The sequence below is a fragment of the Pleurodeles waltl genome, chromosome 11, assembly GCF_031143425.1.
Source record: "Pleurodeles waltl isolate 20211129_DDA chromosome 11, aPleWal1.hap1.20221129, whole genome shotgun sequence".
Lineage (NCBI taxonomy): Eukaryota > Metazoa > Chordata > Amphibia > Caudata > Salamandridae > Pleurodeles > Pleurodeles waltl.
Genome location: NC_090450.1, coordinates 805,603,761 through 805,626,877, shown reverse-complemented (window position 1 = coordinate 805,626,877; position 23,117 = coordinate 805,603,761). Strand labels below are relative to the sequence as shown.

The window sequence follows — 23,117 nt, the reverse complement described above, 5'->3', positions numbered from 1 at the left end:
ATGGAGTGGCCCTTACCCAGTGCTAGAAAGGAAGAGTCAGGTCACCTACCTGGTGGACCTGGGCACAAGCAGGAGCCCCAAGAGGGTGATCCATGTGAACCGCCTTAAGCTCTTCCATGACAGAGCTGATGTAAATCTGTTGATGGTAACAGATGAGGATCAGGAGGCAGAGAGTGAACCTCTCCCTGATCTTCTGTCATCAGACCCAAAAGATGGCTCAGTAGATGGAGTGATCTACTCAGACACCCTCTCTGGCCAACAGCAAGCTGATTGTAGGAGAGTCCTACAACAGTTTCCTGAACTCTTCTCCCTAACCCCTGGTCAGACACACCTGTGTACCCATGATGTGGACACAGGAGACAGCATGCCTGTCAAAAACAAAATCTTTAGACAGTCTGACCATGTTAAGGAAAGCATCAAGGTGGAAGTCCACAAGATGCTGGAATTGGGAGTAACTGAGCGCTCTGACAGCCCCTGGGCTAGCCCAGTGGTCTTAGTCCCCAAACCTTACACCAAAGATGGAAAGAGAGAGATGAGGTTTTGTGTGGACTACAGAGGGCTCAATTCTGTCACCAAGACAGACGCCCATCCAATTCCTAGAGCTGATGAGCTCATAGACAAATTAGGTGCTGCCAAATTCTTAAGTACCTTTGACTTGACAGCAGGGTACTGGCAAATAAAAATGGCACCTGGAGCAAAAGAGAAAACAGCATTCTCCACACCTGATGGGCATTATCAGTTTACTGTTATGCCCTTTGGTTTAAAGAATGCCCCTGCCACCTTCCAAAGGTTGGTGAATCAAGTCCTTGCTGGCTTGGAGTCCTTTAGCACAGCTTATCTTGATGATATTGCTGTCTTTAGCTCCACCTGGCAGGATCACCTGGTCCACCTGAAGAAGGTTTTGAAGGCTCTGCAATCTGCAGGCCTCTCTATCAAGGCATCCAAATGCCAGATAGGGCAGGGAACTGTGGTTTACTTGGGCCACCTTGTAGGTGGAGGCCAAGTTCAGCCACTCCAACCCAAGATCCAGACTATTCTGGACTGGGTAGCTCCAAAAACCCAGACTCAAGTCAGGGCATTCCTTGGCTTGACTGTGTATTACAGGAGGTTTGTGAAGGGATATGGATCCATTGTGACAGCCCTCACTGAACTCACCTCCAAGAAAATGCCCAAGAAAGTGAACTGGACTGTGGAATGCCAACAGGCCTTTGACACCCTGAAACAAGCAATGTGCTCAGCACCAGTTCTAAAAGCTCCAGATTATTCTAAACAGTTCATTGTGCAGACAGATGCCTCTGAACATGGGATAGGGGCAGTTCTGTCCCAAACAAATGATGGCCTTGACCAGCCTGTTGCTTTCATTAGCAGGAGGTTACTCCCCAGGGAGCAGCGTTGGAGTGCCATTGAGAGGGAGGCCTTTGCTGTGGTTTGGTCCCTGAAGAAGTTGAGACCATACCTCTTTGGTACTCACTTCCTAGTTCAGACTGACCACAGACCTCTCAGATGGCTGATGCAAATGAAAGGTGAAAATCCAAAACTGTTGAGGTGGTCCATCTCCCTACAGGGAATGGACTTTATAGTGGAACACAGACCTGGGACTGCCCATGCCAATGCAGATGGCCTTTCCAGGTTCTTCCGCTTAGAAAATGAAGACTCTATTGGGAAAGGTTAGTCTCATCCTCTTTCGTTTGGGGGGGGGGGGGGGGGGGGGGGGGGGTTTGTGTAAGGAAATGCCTCCTTGGCATGGTTACCCCCTGACTTTTTGCCTTTGCTGATGCTATGTTTTGAATTGAAAGTGTGCTGAGGCCTGCTAACCAGGCCCCAGCACCAGTGTTCTTTCCCTAACCTGTACTTTTGATTCCACAATTGGCACACCCTGGCATCCAGATAAGTCCCTTGTAACTGGTACCTCTGGTACCAAGGGTCCTGATGCCAGGGAAGGTCTCTAAGGGCTGCAGCATGTATTATGCCACCCTAGAGACCCCTCACTCAGCACAGACACACTGCTTACCAGCTTGTGTGTGCTAGTGAGAACAAAATGAGTAAGTCGACATTTCACTCCCCTCAGGGTGCCATGCCAGCCTCTCACTGCCTATGCAGTATAGGTAAGACACCCCTCTAGCAGGCCTTACAGCCCTAAGGCAGGGTGCACTATACCATAGGTGAGGGTACCAGTGCATGAGCACTGTGCCCCTACAGTGTCTAAGCAAAACCTTAGACATTGTAAGTGCAGGGTAGCCATAAGAGTATATGGTCTGGGAGTCTGTCAAGCACGAACTCCACAGCACCATAATGGCTACACTGAAAACTGGGAAGTTTGGTATCAAACTTCTCAGCACAATAAATGCACACTGATGCCAGTGTACATTTTATTGTAAAATACACCACAGAGGGCACCTTAGAGGTGCCCCCTGAAACCTAACCGACTATCTGTGTAGGCTGACTGGTTCCAGCAGCCTGCCACACTAGAACCATGATGCTGGCCCCATGGGGAGAGTGCCTTTGTCACTCTGAGGCCAGTAACAAAGCCTGCACTGGGTGGAGATGCTAACACCTCCCCCAGGCAGGAGCTGTAACACCTGGCGGTGAGCCTCAAAGGCTCACCCCTTTGTCACAGCACCGCATGACACTCCAGCTTAGTGGAGTTGCCCGCCCCCTCCGGCCACGGCCCCCACTTTTGGCGGCAAGGCTGGAGGAAACAAAGAAAACAGCAAGGAGGAGTCACTGGCCAGTCAGGACAGCCCCTAAGGTGTCCTGAGCTGAGGTGACTAACTTTTAGAAATTCCCCCAATAGGATTAGGGATGTGACCCCCTCCCCTTGGGAGGAGGCACAAAGAGGGTGTACCCACCCTCAGGGCTAGTAGCCATTGGCTACTAACCCCCCAGACCTAAACACGCCCTTAAATTTAGTATTTAAGGGCTTCCCTGAACCTAAAGATTTAGATTCCTGCAACTTACAGAAGAAGAAGACTGCTGAGCTGAAAACCCCTGCAGAAGAAGAAAGAAGACACCAACTGCTTTGGCCCCAGTCCTACCGGCCTGTCTCCTGCCTTCTAAAGAACCCTGCTCCAGCGACGCTTTCTCCAGGACCAGCGACCTCTGAATCCTCAGAGGACTGCCCTGCTTCCAAGAGACCAAGAAACTCCCGAGGACAGCGGGACTGCTCCAAAAAGAACTGCAACTTTGTTACAAGGAGCAGATTTAAAGACCCCTGCAACTCCCCGCAAGAAGCGTGAGACTTGCAACACTGCACCCGGCGACCCCGACTCGACTGGTGGAGAACCACCAACTCAGGGAGGACCCTCCGGCGACTCTACGACTGAGTAACCAAAGTTGTCCCCCCTGAGCCCCCACAGCGACGCCTGCAGAGGGAATCCCCAGGCTCCCCCTGACCGCGACTGTCTGAACTCCATTTCCCGACGGCTGGGAAAGACCCTGCACCCGCAGCCCCCAGCCCCTAAAGAAACGGAACTTCTGTGCAGGAGTGACCCCCAGGAGGCCCTCTCCCTTGCCCAGGTGGTGGCTACCCCGAGGAGCCCCCCCCTTGCCTGCCTGCATCGCTGAAGAGACCCCTTGGTCTCCCATTGAAAACTGAAGGAAACCCGACGCATGTTTGCACACTGCACCCGGCCGCCCCCACGCTGCTGAGGGTGTACTTTCTGTGCTACTGTGTGTCCCCCCCCGGTGCCCTACAAAACCCCCCTGGTCTGCCCTCCGAAGACGCGGGTACTTACCTGCTGGCAGACTGGAACCGGGGCACCCCCTTCTCTCCATTATAGCCTATGTGTTTTGGGCACCTCTTTGACCTTTGCACCTGACCGGCCCTGAGCTGCTGGTGTGATAACTTTGGGGTTGCTCTGAACCCCCAACGGTGGGCTACCTAGGACCAAAAACTGAAACCTGTAAGTGACTTACTTACCTGTTAAAACTAACAATAACTTACCTCCCCCAGGAACTGTGAAAATTGCATTAAGTGTCCACTTTTAAAACAGCTTATTGTGTTTTATGTAAAAAGTATACATGCTAAAGTAATGATTCAAAGTTCCTAGAGTACTTACCTGCAATACCTTTCAAATGAGATATTACATGTAAAATTCGAACCTGTGGTTCTTAAAATAAACTAAGAAAAGATATTTTTCTATAACAAAACCTATTGGCTGGATTTGTCTCAGAGTGTGTGTTCCTCATTTATTGCCTGTGTGTATGTACAACAAATGCTTAACACTACTCCTTGGATAAGCCTACTGCTCGACCACACTACCACAAAATAGAGCATTAGTATTATCTCTTTTTACCACTATTTTACCTTTAAGGGGAACCCTTGGACTCTGTGCATGCTATCCCTTACTTTGAGATAGCACATACAGAGCCAACTTCCTACAATACATGTCACCGGTTGCTACTAATTAGTTTTAATGGGGGTGCATGTTGGTAAGGTTAAGAACAGGGGAGGAGGCTCATTCGAGGATAATGTTTCTTAGAGTCTAAAAAGAAATACGCATGACCAACATGTTTCTGCCCTCACAAAGTGCTGGTAGGTCAGGGACATTCGTCAGGGTCGGAGCACTAGCAATAGGTGAAGTGCTCAAAGTGAATAAAGAATGGCCTACCTGAACAGGTAGTTTATGGTGTGGTAGGTCTATAATAGCCGAGTCGGGGCGGATGGCCTCTGGTCTGGCTAGTGCCGGGGGGGGGGGGGGGGGGGGGGGGTTCCCTTGTAGTCACACTCACTCCAAAGGGAATACCGAGGGGAGTACCTACATGCCGGTGCCAGGCCGCTCTGGTCTTACAGACTAATACAGGGAAGTAGTGGTTGGTTTCAGGACCCTTCCCAGTGGAACCCGAGGAAACTAACTAAGAGGAAGACTGGAGAGTGCCCCTACCCAAGGATTCCCTAAAGACGTAAGTACCTACACCAGGGGACCCAGATGAAGAGGGGAGAAAGGACTCACTGAAGTCAGTGAAAGCCTTTGATTGTCCAGCTGCTGTCTCAATCCGTGGATCAGGTCGGTGGAACCCAGGGATGGATTCTGGACATGGAGGACCTGAAAAGGAAGGGGACAGGGTCCAGCACCCACGGAGGTGCCAAAGTGGTGCTGGTGGCAATGCCCACACTCCTAGAGGAAGTTCCAACAAGCCTGAGGTAGAAGACTAGCTGTGGTGTCCAGAAGCTGTTTAAGATCCCAAGAGTCTCCTATTAGTTGTCCCCTGAAGGTCATCGGACTGCAGGAAGGTCAATTACTAGCCTGATCAACAAGCACTGGCTAATGCAAGCTGGAGCTGAAGATGTATTTGCAGAGTTTTGGAGACAAGCAAGGTCCAGGAGACTCTACCCTTGCAGGGTGACCGAGCTGGCACTCAGCATGCAGGAAGGCCAGCAAAAGTCGTTGGAGCCCACACAAGTGACTCACAGGCAATGGACACAGGGAATCACAAGGAGGCCTCAGCAGCACAACAAAACAGAAATATCATGTTGCAGGACATGGGTTGATCTTCGAGCTGCAGAGTGCTGGAGGCCAGGGATTCTTGGTGTAGGAAGTAGGCTCTGTATATACTGTTTCAAAGTAAAAAATAGTGTGCACAGAGTCCAAGGGTTCCCCTCAGAGGTAAGCTAGTGGCAAAAGTAGATCATTCTAATGCTCTATTTTGTGGTAGTGTGGTCGAGCAGTAGGCTTATCAGAGCATTTAAGCATTTGTTGTACACACACACTCAGACTTACTCCAGGCCAATAGGTTTTTATATAGAAAAATTATTTTCTTAGTTTATTTTAAGAACCACAGGTTCAAGATTTACAAGTAATACTTCAAATGAAAGGTATTTCACTCAGGTATTCCATGAACTTTGAATAATCACAATAGCATGTACAGGTTTGACAAAAATGGCAATAAGCTATTTTAAAAATGGACAGTGCAAAAACCAACAGTTCCTGGGGGAGGTAAGTAATTGTTCAGTGCACAGGTAAGTAAAACACTTACAGGGTTAAAAGTTGGGTCCAAGGTAGCCCACCGTTGGGGGTTCAAGGGAACCACAAAGTTACCACACCAGCAGCTCAGGGCCGGTCAGGTGCAGAGGTCAAAGAGGTGCCCAAAACATAGGCTTCAATGGAAACAGGGGTGCCAGGCAAGTACCCGTGTCCTCGGAGGGCAGACCGATGGGGGGGGGGGGGAAATGAGACAAGCGTGAAAGTACACCCTCAGCGGCACAGGGGCAGCCAGGTGCAGAGTGCAAACAGGCGTCGGGTTTTCTGTAGAAAGCAATGGGGAGACCCGGGGGTCTCTTCAACGATGCAGGCAGGCACGGGGGGGGGGGGGGTTGACCTCGGGGTAGCCACCACCTGGGCTAGGCAGAGGGTCGCTCCTGCACTGGAGTTCGGTTCCTTCAGGTCCTGGGGGTTGTGGGTGCAGTGTTGGTTCCAGCCGTCGGGTCCCTTGTTACAGGCAGTCGCGGTCAGGGGGAGCCTCTGGATTTCCTCTGCAGGCGTCGCTGTGGGGGCTCAGGGAGGTCAACTCACGGGCCCGCAGTCGCCGGGGACTCCTCCCCGAGGTGTTGGTTTTTCTGCAGGTCGAGCCGGAGGCGTCTGGTGCAGTGTGGAAAGTCTCACGCTTCCGGCAGGAAACGTGGGGTCTTTGCAACTTTCTGCAACAAAGAAACAACTTTTAGTTTGTTGAAAAGGGCCGCTGTTCTCGGGAGCTTCTTGGTCCTTTAGATGAAGGGCAGTCCTCTGAGGCTTCAGAGGTCACTGGTCCCTGTTGGATGTGTCGCTGTTGCAGTTTTCTTTGAAGTAGGGAGACAGGCAGGTGGGGCTTTGGCCAAATCAGTTGTCGTCTCAGTCTTCACTGCAGGGCTTCAGGTCAGCAGTCCTTCTTTAGGTTGCAGGAATCGGTCTTCTTTGGTTCTGGGAGCCCCTAAATACTGAATTTAGGGATGTGTTTAGGTCTGGGAGGGCAGTAGCCAATGGCTACTGGCTCTGACGGTGGCTACACCTCTTTGTGCCTCCTCCCTGTGGGCAGGGGGGGGCACATCCCTAATCCTATTGGGGGAATCCTCCTTCTACAAGATGGAGGATTTCTAAAAGTAAGAGTCACCTCAGCTCTGGGCACCTTAGGGGTTGTCCTGACTGGGGAGTGCCTCCCTCCTTGTTTTCCTCATTATCTCCTCCAGCCTTGCCGCCAAAAGTGGGGGCAGTGGCCAGAGGGGCGTGCATCTCCACTAGCTGGGATGCCCTGTGGCGCTGTAACAAAGAGTGTGAGCCTTTGAGGCTCACCGCCAGGTGTTACAGTTCCTGCAGGGGGAGGTGAGAAGCACCTCCACCCAGTACAGGCTTTGTTCCTGGCCACAGAGTGACAAAGGCACTCTCCCCATCTGGCCAGCAACATGTCTGGTGTGTGGCAGGCTGGCAAAAACTAGTCACACTGGAAGTCGGGTATGTTTTCAGGGGGCATCTCTAAGATGCCCTCTGGGTGTATTTTACAATAAAGTGCACACTGGCATCAGTGTGCATTTATTGTGCTGAGAAGTTTGATACCAAACTTCCCAGTTTTCAGTGTAGCCATTATGGTGCTGTGGAGTTCGTGTATGACAATTTATTTATTTTTTTCTCTATCATCTGGCGTTTTACGCCACATTTATTACGTCCATTTACTTTCGTTCTAAATCAGTTCAACCAGTGACAGCAGGACGGTTAACTACGGAGGAACACCTTGACTCTGCTGCTTGCACGCGCTGTGCCATTGTAGTCATTGCTACTTAACTTATCTGATCAACCTTCGAAGCACGCATTAGCAATACGTGTGCCCAGAGTTTTTCTCTTCCTCCTCCACAATCGTTCTGGCCTGCAGGTGGCGCTCCTTGCATGAAGTGGCCAGAATGGAAAGCATTCTTTCTCAATTACATTGATACTATTGATATCCAAGGTGACATGCCTCTCCAACAAAAGAAAAGGATTTTCTTGCATTGTGTTGGCCCGAAAGGTTTAAAGGCATACAACCAAGCAACTAAAGCTGGGGGCGGAGAAGGGGATCAAAATGCATTTGATAGTGCTATCAGTGTTTTTGAACATTATTTTTCACCTAAAGTATGTATTGGTATTCTAAGATACAAATTTTTCCACAGGAAACAAGAAATTGATGAGACTATTGATGATTATCTTGCTGCTCTTAGAACGTTATCGTTAGATTGCAATTTTGGACAATTACAAGAAGAACTCCCAGACCATATACTCTTATGGCTACCCTGCACTTACAATGTCTAAGGTTTTGCTTAGACACTGTAGGGGCATAGTGCTCATGCGCATATGCCCTCACCTGTGGTATAGTGCACCCTGCCTTAGGGCTGGAAGGCCTGCTAGAGGGGTGACTTACCTATGCCACAGGCAGTGTGAGGTTGGCATGGCAGTGTGAGGTTGGCATGGCACCCTGAGGGGAGTGCCATGTCGACTTAGTCATTTTCTCCCCATCAGCACACACAAGCTGTGAGGCAGTGTGCATGTGCTGAGTGAGGGGTCCCCAGGGTGGCATAAGACATGCTGCAGCCCTTAGAGACCTTCCCTGGCATCAGGGCCCTTGGTACCAGGGCTACCAGTTACAAGGGACTTACCTGAGTGCCAGGGTTGTGCCAATTGTGGAGACAAAGATACAGTTTAGGGAAAGAACACTGGTGCTGGGGTCTGGTTAGCAGGGTCCCAGTACACTTTCAAATCATAACTTAGCATCAGCAAAGGCAAAAAATTAGGGGGTAATCATGCCAAGGAGGGATTTCCTTACACTTGGTGACTGAAGATCTCCTGGAGGAAGAGTTAGCAAGGCTTGGCAAGAGCAACAGTCGAGGTGCACAGGGATTCCAGTTCAGTGGCATGAGCAAGGGCCCACAGTCTCTCAAGTTGGTCAGAAGACGAGCAGCAATCAGAGGAGGCCACAGACCCACCATCAGTTACGCAGAGCCTTTCGATGTCCGTGGGACAGCAGATCCCACCAGCCGGTCGATGTTTTATTCGGGTGCCTGTGGATGCAGGGGAGTGACTCCTTCACTCCAAGGGAGATTCCTTCATGCTTCCAGGTGCAAACAGAGTCCTTATGACCCTGGAGGATGCACAGCCTTTGTTTTTTCGGATTCTGGAGGAATTTGCAACATCAATGTTGCGATGCAAGCCTTCCCACCAGAAGCAGACATGTTTCAGTTCCATAGCAGACTACCAGTGGTTCCAGAGGCCAAGAGCAGAAGATGTCTACCAGAGAGTTCCTTTTAGCGTCTTGCTTGATGAATCTGAGGACCCCCCGCGGGGGAGCCCTTAAATAACCCTTAAAAGGGGGTTGCTCTCTCTTGGGTGACCCACGTGTCAGAGGGGGTCAAGGACTTTATCTTCCTGGCCTAACCAGTCAGATGCTCCCAGGGGCCTCTGCACATCTTATTTTCCAGATGGCAGAATCAAGTGGCCACCTGGCAGAGGATCTGGGCACCTCCCTAGGGGAGAAGCTGGACAGGGGAACACCCCCCCCCCCCCCCCCCAATCCCCATGTGAAGTTTCACACTAGAGCGGGAACAGAGGGTTCCTGAACTGGTGCAAACCGGATTATGCATGGAGGGCACCAAATGTGCCCTTCAAAGCAGTCTAGCGGCACTCAGAGGCCACCCCAGCCCTTTGACACCCAATACAGAGGGGGAGGTAGTCACACCTCTCCTTAACAGAAAACCCTTTGTTCTGCCTTCCTCTGCCTGAGCCAGGCCCACCAGCAGGAGAGCAGACCAGTGTCTAGGGTCAGCAGCAACGTGGGCTGGCAGCCAGACCCCGTAAGGCTGCACAGGCACCCCCATAGAATCATGCAACTGGTATCAATGTAGTTCTAATGTGGGCTCAACAGGTTCAAAACATCGGCAATAGGTTTGGCTTAACAGGAATGTTATATAGTAATATGAAGCATTTCAAGTAAAAAACATGGAAATGAATATAATTTGTGCAGAAGCAAAGAAAAGTAGACCAATACTGGTGTATGCTAAAAGTTTAGGTATCAGTTGCACTGTTTAGCCAGACTTAAAAATCAATACAGATTAATGACTGATCTCCTCCCATCTGTGCTGCTGCCAGAAAAAGGCAAACACCACATATGATCTGGTTGTCCAAGACACCTTTTGAAGCATTACAATGTCATGTCTCTTTCCCTTAAAGTTCAAGCTCAGCCAGCTTGCTATATGAACAAAATAACCAAAGCTGCGTGGACAGGCACTCTTGATGGGGCACTCTCGATGGGCAGAAGTTGTGGGCTTAAAAAATAAAAACACGTACTCCTGGCACCCAACATGTAGGTGGAACCAACTAGAGACGCTCACATAATTGTCTGCGGACATCTGCGCTGTCAAGCGGAATCAAAAAGGGTAATGTAACATACTTACCATCATACCACTCAACAGCAGCCTTTGCAGTAGTTGAATCTTCAAATGATACAGTACCATCGCCCTTGGGTTTGCCACTCTCTTTATCCATGAAGATGTTCACCATGGGCTGACTGGTTCTCTTGTTTATCTGCCCAAAAAGATAGCATTAGAAGCCTGACCATTTCTAAATGGTGAATTAGTCCAAGAAAACCCTGCTGTACATTGCTATAGATAATACTGTAACCAGTTAGCTTCTGAGATAACACATCTATTCATTTTACTCATAAATTTGTAATCCGACAAGATCAAATTCTTTCATAACCTATAACAGATTCAGAATTTTGAAATGGTCGCTGTTTCCTGACTACACGAAAGGTGTCTAGTTTTACATCATATTCTAAGACAAAAATAACTCACTATTTACGTTATTTTCAAGGATTAATTCAACATGGCATATGCAATTTGAATATTTCCAATGTCGGTAATCCTTAATAAAAAACCCAAAAATGACCTTGCAATACAGCTATTTCTACATTAACTTTACGTTTTCACACTCCAATAATCAGGAAAATGACCCAAACCTTGGGAGCCACCTCTGTTCTGACTGAGCATACACTATTCAACACCTCAATAGAGAGAAAACAAACATTGATAGCAGTGCTTCTCAAACTTTTTCTAACTATATGGAAAATGTCACTTACCCAGTGTACATCTGTTCGAGGCATGTAGTGCTGCACATTCACATACTATGCATAGCTTCCGCCATCTGGTGTTGGGCTCGGAGTGTTACAAGTTGTTTATATTCAAATAAGTCTTTTTTCGAGTCACGGATCGAGTGACTCCTCCTCTCGGTCATAGTGCGCATGGGTATCGACTCCTTTGTGAGATTGTTTTCCCGCAAAAGGGTGTAGGAAGGAGTGATAGAGTGAAAGAATGTAAATGTGCTATAAAAGTAATAAGTAAATAAGATGTCCATGCACATGTAACTGTATATAAATATGTACAAATAAGAAACTACAATGACTACAGGCTTCCGGGGAGGAGGGAGGGTGCATGTGAATCTGCAGCACTACATGCCACGAACAGATGTACACTGGGTAAGTGACATTTTCCGTTAGATAGCATGTGAAGCTGCAGATACACATTGTAGGATGTTGGCTCTGTATGTGCTATTTCAAAGTAAGGAATAGCATGCACAGAGTCCAAGGGTTCCCCTTAGAGGTAAAATAGTGGTAAAAATAGATAATACTAATGCTCTATTTTGTGGTAGTGTGGTCGAGCAATAGGCTTATCCAAGGAGTAGTGTTAAGCATTTGTTGTACATACACAGACAATAAATGAGGTACACACACTCAGAGACAAATCCAGCCAATAGGTTTTTATATAGAAAAATATATTTTCTTAGTTTATTTTAAGAACCACAGGTTCAAATTCTACATGTAATATCTCATTCGAAAGGTATTGCAGGTAAGTACTTTAGGAACTTCAATTCATCAAAATTGCATGTATACTTTTCAAGTTATTCACAAATAGCTGTTTTAAAAGTGGACACTTAGTGCAATTTTCACAGTTCCTAGGGGAGGTAAGTATTTGTTAGGTTAACCAGGTAAGTAAGACACTTACAGGGCTTAGTTCTTGGTCCAAGGTAGCCCACCGTTGGGGGTTCAGAGCAACCCCAAAGTCACCACACCAGCAGCTCAGGGCCGGTCAGGTGCAGAGTTCAAAGTGGTGCCCAAAACACATAGGCTAGAATGGAGAGAAGGGGGTGCCCCGGTTCCGGTCTGCTTGCAGGTAAGTACCCGCGTCTTCGGAGGGCAGACCAGGGGGGGTTTTGTAGGGCACCGGGGGGGACACAAGCCCACACAGAAATTTCACCCTCAGCAGCGCGGGGGCGGCCGGGTGCAGTGTAGAAACAAGCGTCGGGTTTGTAATGGAAGTCAATGGGAGATCTAGGGATCTCTTCAGCGCTGCAGGCAGGCAAGGGGGGGGTTCCTCGGGGAAACCTCCACTTGGTCAAGGGAGAGGGACTCCTGGGGGTCACTCCTCCAGTGAAAGTCCGGTCCTTCAGGTCCTGGGGGCTGCGGGTGCAGGGTCTCTCCCAGGTGTCGGGACTTAGGATTCAAAGAGTCGCGGTCAGGGGAAGCCTCGGGATTCCCTCTGCAGGCGGCGCTGTGGGGGCTCAGGGGGGACAGGTTTTTGTACTCACAGTCTTAGAGTAGTCCTGGGGTCCCTCCTGAGGTGTTGGATCGCCACCAGCCGAGTCGGGGTCGCCGGGTGCAGTGTTGTAAGTCTCACGCTTCTTGCGGGGAGCTTGCAGGGTTCTTTAAAGCTGCTGGAAACAAAGTTGCAGCTTTTCTTGGAGCAGGTCCGCTGTCCTCGGGAGTTTCTTGTCTTTTCGAAGCAGGGGCAGTCCTCAGAGGATGTCGAGGTCGCTGGTCCCTTTGGAAGGCGTCGCTGGAGCAGGATCTTTGGAAGGCAGGAGACAGGCCGGTGAGTTTCTGGAGCCAAGGCAGTTGTCTTCTGGTCTTCCTCTGCAGGGGTTTTCAGCTAGGCAGTCCTTCTTGTAGTTGCAGGAATCTAAGTTTCTAGGGTTCAGGGTAGCCCTTAAATACTAAATTTAAGGGCGTGTTTAGGTCTGGGGGGTTAGTAGCCAATGGCTACTAGCCCTGAGGGTGGGTACACCCTCTTTGTGCCTCCTCCCAAGGGGAGGGGGTCACAATCCTAACCCTATTGGGGGAATCCTCCATCTGCAAGATGGAGGATTTCTAAAAGTTAGAGTCACTTCAGCTCAGGACACCTTAGGGGCTGTCCTGACTGGCCAGTGACGACTCCTTGTTGCTTTCTTTGTTCCCTCCAGCCTTGCCGCCAAAAGTGGGGGCCGTGGCCGGAGGGGGCGGGCAACTCCACTAAGCTGGAGTGCCCTGCTGGGCTGTGACAAAGGGGTGAGCCTTTGAGGCTCACCGCCAGGTGTCACAGCTCCTGCCTGGGGGAGGTGTTAGCATCTCCACCCAGTGCAGGCTTTGTTACTGGCCTCAGAGTGACAAAGGCACTCTCCCCATGGGGCCAGCAACATGTCTCTGGTGTGGCAGGCTGCTGGAACTAGTCAGCCTACACAGACAGTCGGTTAAGTTTCAGGGGGCACCTCTAAGGTGCCCTCTGTGGTGTATTTTACAATAAAATGTACACTGGCATCAGTGTGCATTTATTGTGCTGAGAAGTTTGATACCAAACTTCCCAGTTTTCAGTGTAGCCATTATGGTGCTGTGGAGTTCGTGTTTGACAGACTCCCAGACCACATACTCTTATGGCTACCCTGCACTTACAATGTCTAAGGTTTTGTTTAGACACTGTAGGGGTACAGTGCTCATGCACTGGTACCCTCACCTATGGTATAGTGCACCCTGCCTTAGGGCTGTAAGGCCTGCTAGAGGGGTGTCTTACCTATACTGCATAGGCAGTGAGAGGCTGGCATGGCACCCTGAGGGGAGTGCCATGTTGACTTACTCGTTTTGTCCTCACTAGCACACACAAGCTGGCAAGCAGTGTGTCTGTGCTGAGTGAGAGGTCTCCAGGGTGGCATAAGACATGCTGCAGCCCTTAGAGACCTTCCTTGGCATCAGGGCCCTTGGTACTAGAAGTACCAGTTACAAGGGACTTATCTGGATGCCAGGGTCTGCCAATTGTGGATACAAAAGTACAGGTTAGGGAAAGAACACTGGTGCTGGGGCCTGGTTAGCAGGCCTCAGCACACTTTCAATTGAAACATAGCATCAGCAAAGGCAAAAAGTCAGGGGGCAACCATGCCAAGGAGGCATTTCCTTACACACATGCTATGCATAGAGTAAAAAGCAGTTGCTCTCCCCAAAAGAAGCAGTGGCTAGCCTGTAGGAGTTGAAGTTGGTTGAAATAATGTTTTTAGTACAGCTTGACCAACTTTGGCCTGTTGCTTTGAAAATACATCCACACAGTAATGCTTTGTAAATGTATACGGTGTAGACCAAGTGGCTGCTTTGCATAGGTCTGCCATTGGTATGTGTCCTAAAAATGCCATAGAAGCACCTTTTTTTTCCCTAGTGGAATGAGCTTTAGCCATTATCAAAAGTTGTTGTTTTGCCTTAATGTAACATGTTTGAATACATTTAACAATCCATCTAGCTAATCTCTTTTTAGAGATAGGATTACCTTTATGTGGTTGTTGAAAGGCAACGAAAAGCTGTTTAGTTTTTCTAAACTCTTTTGCACTATCCACATAATACATTAGAGCTCTTTTAAGGTCAAGAGTGTGAAGGGCTCTTTCAACAGTTGAATCTGGCTGTTGGATGAAAACTGGCAATTCCATTGTTTGGTTTATGTGAAAAACCACCTTTGGCAAGAATTTTGGACTAGTTCCAAGTACAACTTTATGCTTGTGTAATTGGAAAAAGGGTTCCTCCAGAGTGAATGCCTGTATTTCACTAACTTCTTAATGAAGTAATTGCTACTAAGAAAGCAACTTTCCAAGTTAGAAATTGAATCTGACACGAATGCATGGGTTCAAATGGTGGTCCCATCAGATTTGAGTACAATATTTAGATTCAAAGCAGGAACTGGTGGGGTTCTTGGTGGAATAATACATTTTAGTCCTTCCATGAAGGCTTTAATAACTGGAACTCCAACGAGAGTTATGTTGTATAGTTTGTGAGTATGCAGATATGGCAGTAAGCTAAATTTTAATAGATGAGCAAGCTAAATTTGCCTTTTGTAAATGAAGTTGGTAGCATACAATATCATGTATTGATGCTGTAGGTGGGTCAATATTTTTAGTTTGACAGTAATAAACAAAACATTTCCACTTGTTAGCATAGCGTTGTCTAGTTGTGGGTTTGCATGCTTGTTTGAGAACTTCCATACATTCTAATGGAAGTTGCAAGTATCCAAATTCTATGACTTCAGGAGCCAAATCGCTAACGTGAGAGCACCGGGATTGGGGTGTATGAGTTGACCTTTGTTTTGTGTTAACAAATCCAGTCTGTTTGGAAGTTTGCAGTGACGTACTACTGACAGATCTAGGAGTGTTGTGTACCAATGTAGTCGTGCCCACATGAGGGCTATGAGAATCGTAGTGAGAGAAGTTTGACACAGTTTGTTGACCAGAAATGAAATTAGCGGGAGGGGGAAATGCATAAGCAAATATCCCCGGCCAGTTGATCCATAGAGCATTGGCCTTGGACAGAGGGTGTGGGTGCCTGGATGCGAAGTTTTGGCATTTTGTTTTTTCGCTTGTTGCGAAGAGGTCTATTTCTGGGGTCCCCCACCTTTGGAAGTACCGGAGAATGAATCCCCCAATTGTGTATCTGTTGGGGTGTCCTGCTTAGCAGGTCTGCTAGGTGATTGTGTATTCCTGGGATGTATTCTGCCAGTAAGTAAATGTGAATCGCCCATTTCCAAATTGGGCTAGAAGTGACAGTTGAGATTAATGTGTCCCCCCCTTGTTTCCTCAGATAATACATGGTTGTCATATTTTCTGTTTTTATCAAGACAGTTTTGTGTTTGAGAAGGGGTTGAAACGCTTTGAAGGCAAGGAACACAGCTAACAATTCTAAATGGTTTATGTGATAAGTTAACTGTTTTTAATTATATTCCCCTTGTATGGTAAGGTTGTTGAGATGAGCTCCCCAACCTATCATTGATGCATCTGTTGCTATTGTGGTCTGAGGCACAGGGTCCTGAAATGACCGCCCCTTCATTAAATTGCTGTGATTCCACTATTGAAGGGACATGTGCGTCTGGCAGTCTAACTCTAGATCTTGCAATTGACCCTGTGCTTGAGACCATTGTTGAGAGGCGCTGTTGTAGTGTTCCCATATTTAACCTTGCATTCTGTACTATTACAATGCATGCCATCATTCCTAATAGTCTCATGATAAACCTTACTGTGTAATGTTTATTTGGCTGCATTTGTGGTATGAGATTTTGAAAAGCTTATCTTCTTTCTGTATTTGGATAGGCTAAGGCTTTTTGTGTATTGAGAATAGCACCTAGGTAAGGTTGAACCTGTGCTGGTTGAAAATTAGATTTTTGGTAATTGATCGTGAACCCTAATGTGTAGGGTTTCTATTGTGTATTGAGTGTTGACATTAGCAAATAAAATCAAGCAATATTATACAATTGTCTAGATAAGGAAAGATATGCATGTGTTGTCTTCTTAGGTAAGCGGCTACTACTGCTAGACATTTTGTGAATACTCTTGGAGCTTTTATGCCGAATGGTAGAGCTTTGAATTGATAGTAGTTTCCCGCCATCACAAACCTTAGGTATTTTCGGTGAGCTGGATGTATGGGGATATGAAAATACACATCTTTGAGATCTAATGCAGTAATGTAATCTTGTTTTTGTAGTAGCGGAATGACGTCCTGCAGAGTCACCATGTGAAAGTGTTCTGACAGGATTTATAGATTTAGTGGTCTGAGCTCTAGAATGGGTCTGAGTGCCATCCTTTTTGGAATGAGGAAGTATAGTGAGTATACCCCTGTTCCATGTTGAGATTTTGGAACTAATTCTATTGCCTCTTTTAGTAGTAGAGAGTGTACTTCTTGCTGTAACAGAACGTTGTGTTCTGGGGCCAGCCTGTGCTAACGAGGAGGAATGTTTGGAGGGGTAGAAATCGATTCTAGGCAATAACCATTGCGGATAATTGAAAGCACCCATTGGTCTGTGGTGATATTTTGCCATTGGGAGTGGAATTGCTGCAGTCTGTCCCCTACAGGAGATGTGTGGGGTTGTGGTATGCTTAGGAAGTCACTGTTTTGATGGAGTAATGACACTTTTTGAGGCCTGGAATTTTCCTAGGGCTCTGAAGTGTTGCCCTCTATAAGAGGCTCTAAATGCCCCTCTTTGGTATTGCCATTGGCCTTGTTTAGGATGGGAGGTGGCAGCATCTGTAGATTGGGGCTTGAAGCCTCCTAAACTGCTGTTTACGAAAGGAGCCTCTATAAGGTGTTGTGTATAGGGCTCCCATTGCTTTTGCAGTGTCTGAATCTTTCCTGAGTTTTTCGATTGTTGTGTCAACCTCAGGACCAAATAGGTGTTTGTCAAATGGCATATTCAGTACTGCTTCTTGTATTTCTGGTTTGAAACCAGAAGATCTTAACCATGCATGTCTATGTATGGTTATAGCAGTATTTACGTTCCTAGCTGCTGTATCTGCAGCATCAAAAGCAGACCTTATCTGGTTGTTGCTTATTGCCTGACCTTCAACAATTTGTTGACCCCTTTTTGGATGTTCTTTTGGCAGGTGTTGTAACAATTCCTGCATTGCGACTCAGTGTGCCCCATCATATCTTGCTAGCAAGGCTTGTGAATTGGCAATGCGCCATTGGTTTGCTGCCTGTGTGGCAACCCTTTTACCAGCAGCATCAAACTTCCTGCTTTGTCAGGGGTAGGGGTATCCCCTGAAGATGGGCTATTGGCACCTTTTCTGGCAGCATTGACGACAAGAGTCTGGTGGTACCCGATGTGTGATGTAAGCTGGATCTGTAGGTGCAGGCTTGTATTTTATATCTATACTTAGTGTTAAAATCCTAGCCTTAACAGGTTCTTTAAATATTTAGCCTGCATGCCTGAGCATGTCAGGTAACATTGGCAGGCACTGGTAGCGTGAATGCGTGGAGGATAGTGTATTGAAAAGGAAATCCTCTTCTGAGGGCTCACTATGCATAAGTACCCCATGGTACGCAGCTGCCCTTGAAATGACCTGTGTATGCGCTCTTGTATCCTCTGGTGGCAAACGTTTGGAAGGATAAAGGTCTGGGTCATTTAATCAGTGGTATGGGATCTGGATCATACAAATCCCAGGGATCAATTGCATGACCACGCGAATAAGTGTGGGAGTGTGTTGGTGAAGACAATGGTGGTGGGCTAACAGGTGGTGGTGGTGAGAAAAAAGTTGTGGCGAATGTGGTGGAGAATTTTACAAAGGTAGTGGTTTTGCCTTCCCTTTAAAATGTTTGCTGGTGGAATGTATTGAGCCAATAGATTAATTTGATTGTGGATTGCCCATTTCCAAATGTTCTGGGCTAGAAGGGACAGTTGGGATGAATGTGTCCCTCCCTGTTTGAGATAATACATGGTTGTCATGTCTGTTTCGGTAAGAACATTCTTCTGTGTGAGAAGAGGATGAAAAGCTTGGAGTGCTCGAAAGACAGCTAATAACTCCAAGTGGTTTATGAGGAGCTGTTTGTGTTGGGCATCCCATTGCCCTTGAATGTTGTGATTGTTTAGGTGAGCTCCCCAACCAATCATTGATGCATCTGTTGTAATTATGGTCTGAGGCACAGGGTCTTGAAATGGCCGCCCTTTGCTTAGATTTGTGGAATTCCACCACTTAAGGCAAATGTATGTTTGTCGGTCTAGCAACACTAGATCTTGAAGTTGACCGTGTGCCTCTGACCATTGTTGTGCAAGGCACTGTTGTAAGGGTCGCATGTTTAGTCTTGTGTGTGGTACAATTGCAATACATGATGCCATCATTCCAAACATTTTCATGACCAATCTGACTGTGTATTGTTTATTTGTTTGTATTTGTGTGATTATATTTTGGAAAGCTTGTATTCTTTGTGAATTAGGATACGCAAGAGCTTGCAGAGTGTTTAGTATTGCACCCAAATACGGTTGTATTTGTGCTGGTTGAAGGTGTGATTTTTGGTAGTTTACTGAGAAGCCTAGTGTGTGTAAGGTTTGTATTACATAATGCGTATGATTTTGGCATTGTGGATGACTGCTTGATTTTATTAGCCAATCGTCTAGATATGGAAAGACATGTATATGTTGTCTTCTTAGGTAGGCTGCTACTACTGACGAGCACTTTGTGAATACCATTGGTGCTGTTATTCCAAAGGACAACACTTTGAATTGGTAGTGTTTCCCCTGAATGACAAACCTGAGATATTTTCTGTGTGCAGGATGGATGGGTATGTGAAAATACGCATATTTGAGGTCTAAGGCTGTCATGAAATCTTGTTTTTGTAGTAGTGGGATTACATCCTGTAAAGTTACCATGTGGAAATGTTCTGACAGGATGTAAAGATTGAGAGGCCTGAGGTCTAATATTGGCCGGACTGTACCATCTTTCTTGGGAATTAGAAAAGATAGCGAATAAACTCCCGTTCCTATTTGAGACTGTGGAACCATTTCTATTGCTTGTTTGAGTAGTAGAGATTGGACCTCTTTTTGTAACAGAATTGTGTGTTCTGTGGATAGTTTGTGAGACCTTGGTGGAATACTTGGAGGAGTGTATCAATTCTAGGCAATAGCCATTGCGGATAATTGACAGCACCCAGTTGTCTATGGTAATATTTAGCCAATTTGTGTGGAACGGTTGGAGTCTTCCCCCTACAGGAGAGGTGTGGAGTGGAAGGGAATGAGGAAAGTCACTGCTTTGCATGCTGTGAAGGCTGCTTAGAGGCCTGAAATTTCCCTCTATTTCTGGGGTATTGTCCTCTATATGTGCCCCTAAAACTACCACATTGGTATTGCAGTTGGTAGGTTGGCTTTGTGAGGTGGATGCCTCGGAGGGCTGTGTTCTGAAACCACCACGAAACTTAGGTTTACGAAAGGACCACCTATATGGTGCAGAAGAGAGTGCACCCATTTCCTTTGTTGTGTCACAGTCCTTTCGCAATTTCTCTATGGCTGTGTCTACTAAAATATGTTTTTTGTCGAACAGCATGTTCAACACAGCCTGCTGTATTTCTGGCTGGAATCCAGAAGATCTGAGCCATGCATGCCTGTGTATAGTGACTGCAGGGTTGACACGCCTAGCAGCTGTATCTGCTGCATCTAGGGCCGATCTTATTTGATTGCTTGTAACGGCTTGCCCTTCCTCCACTACTTGTTGTGCCCTTTTCTGGTGTTCTTTGGGGAGATGCTGTATTATGTCTTGCATCTCGGCCCAATGGGCTCTGTCATAGCGAGGTAATAGTGCTTGCGAGTTGGCTATTCTCCACTGATTTGCAGCCTGGGACGCAACTCTTTTCCCTGCAGCATCGAATTCCCTGCTCTCTATCAGGAGGGGGTGCATTTCCTGATGAATGACTATTTGCTCTCTTCCTGGCAGTGCTAACTACCACAGAATCAGGAGGTACCTGATGGGTGATATAATCAGGGTGAGAGGGTGCAGGTTTATATTTCTTCTCTATCCTAGGTGTTATGATGCATGCTTTAACAGGTTCACTAAAGATCTGATCCGCATGTTTTACCATGCCTGGGAGCATCAGGAGGCATTGATTCCTAGAATGTGTTGAAGATAGAGTGTTAAATAAGAAATCCTCTTCTAGGGGCTCTGTATGCATGGTAACACCATGATACGCTGCAACTCTAGCTATGACTTGGTTATAGACAGTACTATCCTCAGGTGGTGATGGTTTAGAGGGACAGCTGTCTGGATCGTTACTTGGAATGGGATCTGGGTCATAAAGATCCCATAGATCCACATTGTCCTGTTGTGAATCATAAGAATGAGTGGGTGACTGCACTGATGTAGGGCTGGTAGGAGGAGAGGTAGGTAGGTGGGGAGAATGAGGTGGATAATGAGGAGGAGAAGATTGAGGAGGTGGTGGTTTCTTCTTCTGCTTTGGCACTTTAGCTGGAGTCTGCATAGTGTCCAATTCCTCCTGAAAAGCTAGCTTCCTCTGTTTTTAAAGGCAGTGCTGTCAGAATTCTCCCTGTTTCCTTATGGCTGTGGATCCTGGATTGCCTTTCAGCCATAACTTCTAGAATTGGCTGTACCTCTAACTCCTCTTTAGAGGTTTTGTGGCTTTCTTTAAGTCTCTTTGAAAAGTCCACGCTCCTCTGTAAGTTGGCCTTTTCGGCTCCGAAGCATGCTTTTTCGGAATCGAAAAAGATGGAGGACGAAGGTTTCGGCTCCGAAACTGGCTTTCTAATTTTCGACTCCGAAAAGTGGTGTTTAGTAGAGTCTGAAATTGAGCTCTTTGTTGTCTCCGATGTTTTCGGAGGAGTGGCCTTTTTCGGTGCCGAACTGGAAAATTGGTCACCGACAGTCTTTTTTCGGGCCGAGCCATGGCCTTCCGGCAGTGATGTACCCAAGGCCTTGTGTTTTTTCTTTTGTGAGGGTGCAGGGGCAGACTTAATCACATGTTGTCCTGCTGTGACTGGTCTGTCTTTGTCGGATTCCTGCTCGGACTCTGAATCTGGAACAGAGACTGCAGTCTGCATCAACTCTCCCTCTTCAACGTCGAGATGTTCCCCGCCATTTCGAGCCTTCTTGCCCTTCTGTCTCTAAGAGTCTTTTTCGATCAGAAGGATCAACAGGCCTCACAGTATTCTTCCCGATGGTCTGGGGAAAGGCAGAGATTGCAAACCAGATACTGGTCTGTATACGGGTACTTCGCGTGGCACAGAGGACAGAATCTGAATGGAGTCCAGTCCATGAGGCTTCCACGCGGTCGGCCCGAATAGGCCAGAGTTGGGCGCGCACGCCACGAAGGAGAAAAAAGTTGTTTGACGGTAGTGCTGTGTCAATAGCAGATTATGAACTCAATCGATACAATACAGACGAAAAGTGAGTTTTCTAAAGTTTTCCGAATCGAAATCTCGAAGCGAAAGGAAACACGGCCAAACCAGACAGCGGAAAGAAAAACAATGGAGTCGATGCCCATGCGCAATGGAACCAAAGAGGAGTCACTCGATCCTGTGACTCAAAAAGACTTCTTCGAAGAAAAACAACTTGTAACACTCAGAGCCCAACACTAGATGGTGGACTAATGCACAGCATGTGTATCTGCAGCTACACGCCATCGAACATTAATACATACATATATATATATATATATAATTATTTTTTTTATTTTATTTTTAATAATGACAAACTTTCGCAACTCATCTAGCTTAACTGGACATGAGGCGGGCCACTTCTTAATGTAACTAAAGCACTGTGTGGTAATGCACTAATTTACAAACCAAACATTTTGCATTTAAAATGGACACCAAATTTGCATGCATTTTTATGATAAAACTACATTGCACACCGAGGCCCTCATAACATTGACAGCAAATGCCGCCTAGCGCCACGGTGACGGCTGCCAACATACCGTCGCCATGGCTATCAACCGTTCACCAAAATAGGACCGTAGCCGATATTCTGCCAGAAGGCTGGCAGAATTCCAGCTGTTATGGCGGCGGACAGGGGGCGCGGTTGCCAGCAGCAGCACCACGCCACTAGAACGCCGCCGACCGTATCATGTCTCATGATACGGCCTGGCGGTGTTCTGCTGGCGGATGCTGCTACTGGCAGCAGCGCTGTGTCCCGTCTCCTGCCGGAGGACCCCCTGCAAGCAGGTAAGTCGGGTTCTCCAACAGGGGAGGAGGGTGGGGGGTGTTGTGTGTGTGACTGATTGAGACCCCCTATCAGTGCCAGGGAAGGAATTCCCTGGCACTGATAGTGCCTACCGCCATGGTTTTCGTGGCAGTACAGAAGCCGCGGTCAGTGTGTTAAATTGGCGGTTTGGCCAAACTGCCAATGTCCTAATAGTGTCTGTATGTACAGCTAGCCTGCTGGCGTACTACTGCCACTATTACACCGACCGCCAGGGTCGTAATGACCCCCCGCAATCTTTAGTACAACCAACAAGTGTCTTGATTCTATTAAAATCCTTGTTCCCATCACACTTCAAAATGTCAACAAAAAGCGTGCTTCAGTTTTGCTTTCCTAACTGCTGAACGTGCAAATTTATTTACATTTTGCTGTGTTGCA

At 47.3% G+C, this 23,117-nt stretch overlaps 1 protein-coding gene across 2 annotated transcripts in view; it reads right to left on the bottom strand.

The window, feature by feature from the left end:
- EWSR1 (EWS RNA binding protein 1) overlaps positions 1-23,117 on the bottom strand; it is a 376,243-nt gene that overhangs the window by 85,757 nt on the left and 267,369 nt on the right. For both annotated transcript variants that reach the window (XM_069214565.1, XM_069214566.1), the window contains exon 12: positions 10,388-10,517. In XM_069214565.1, the coding sequence (XP_069070666.1) occupies positions 10,388-10,517 (130 nt within the window). The remainder of the gene's footprint in view (positions 1-10,387; positions 10,518-23,117) is intronic.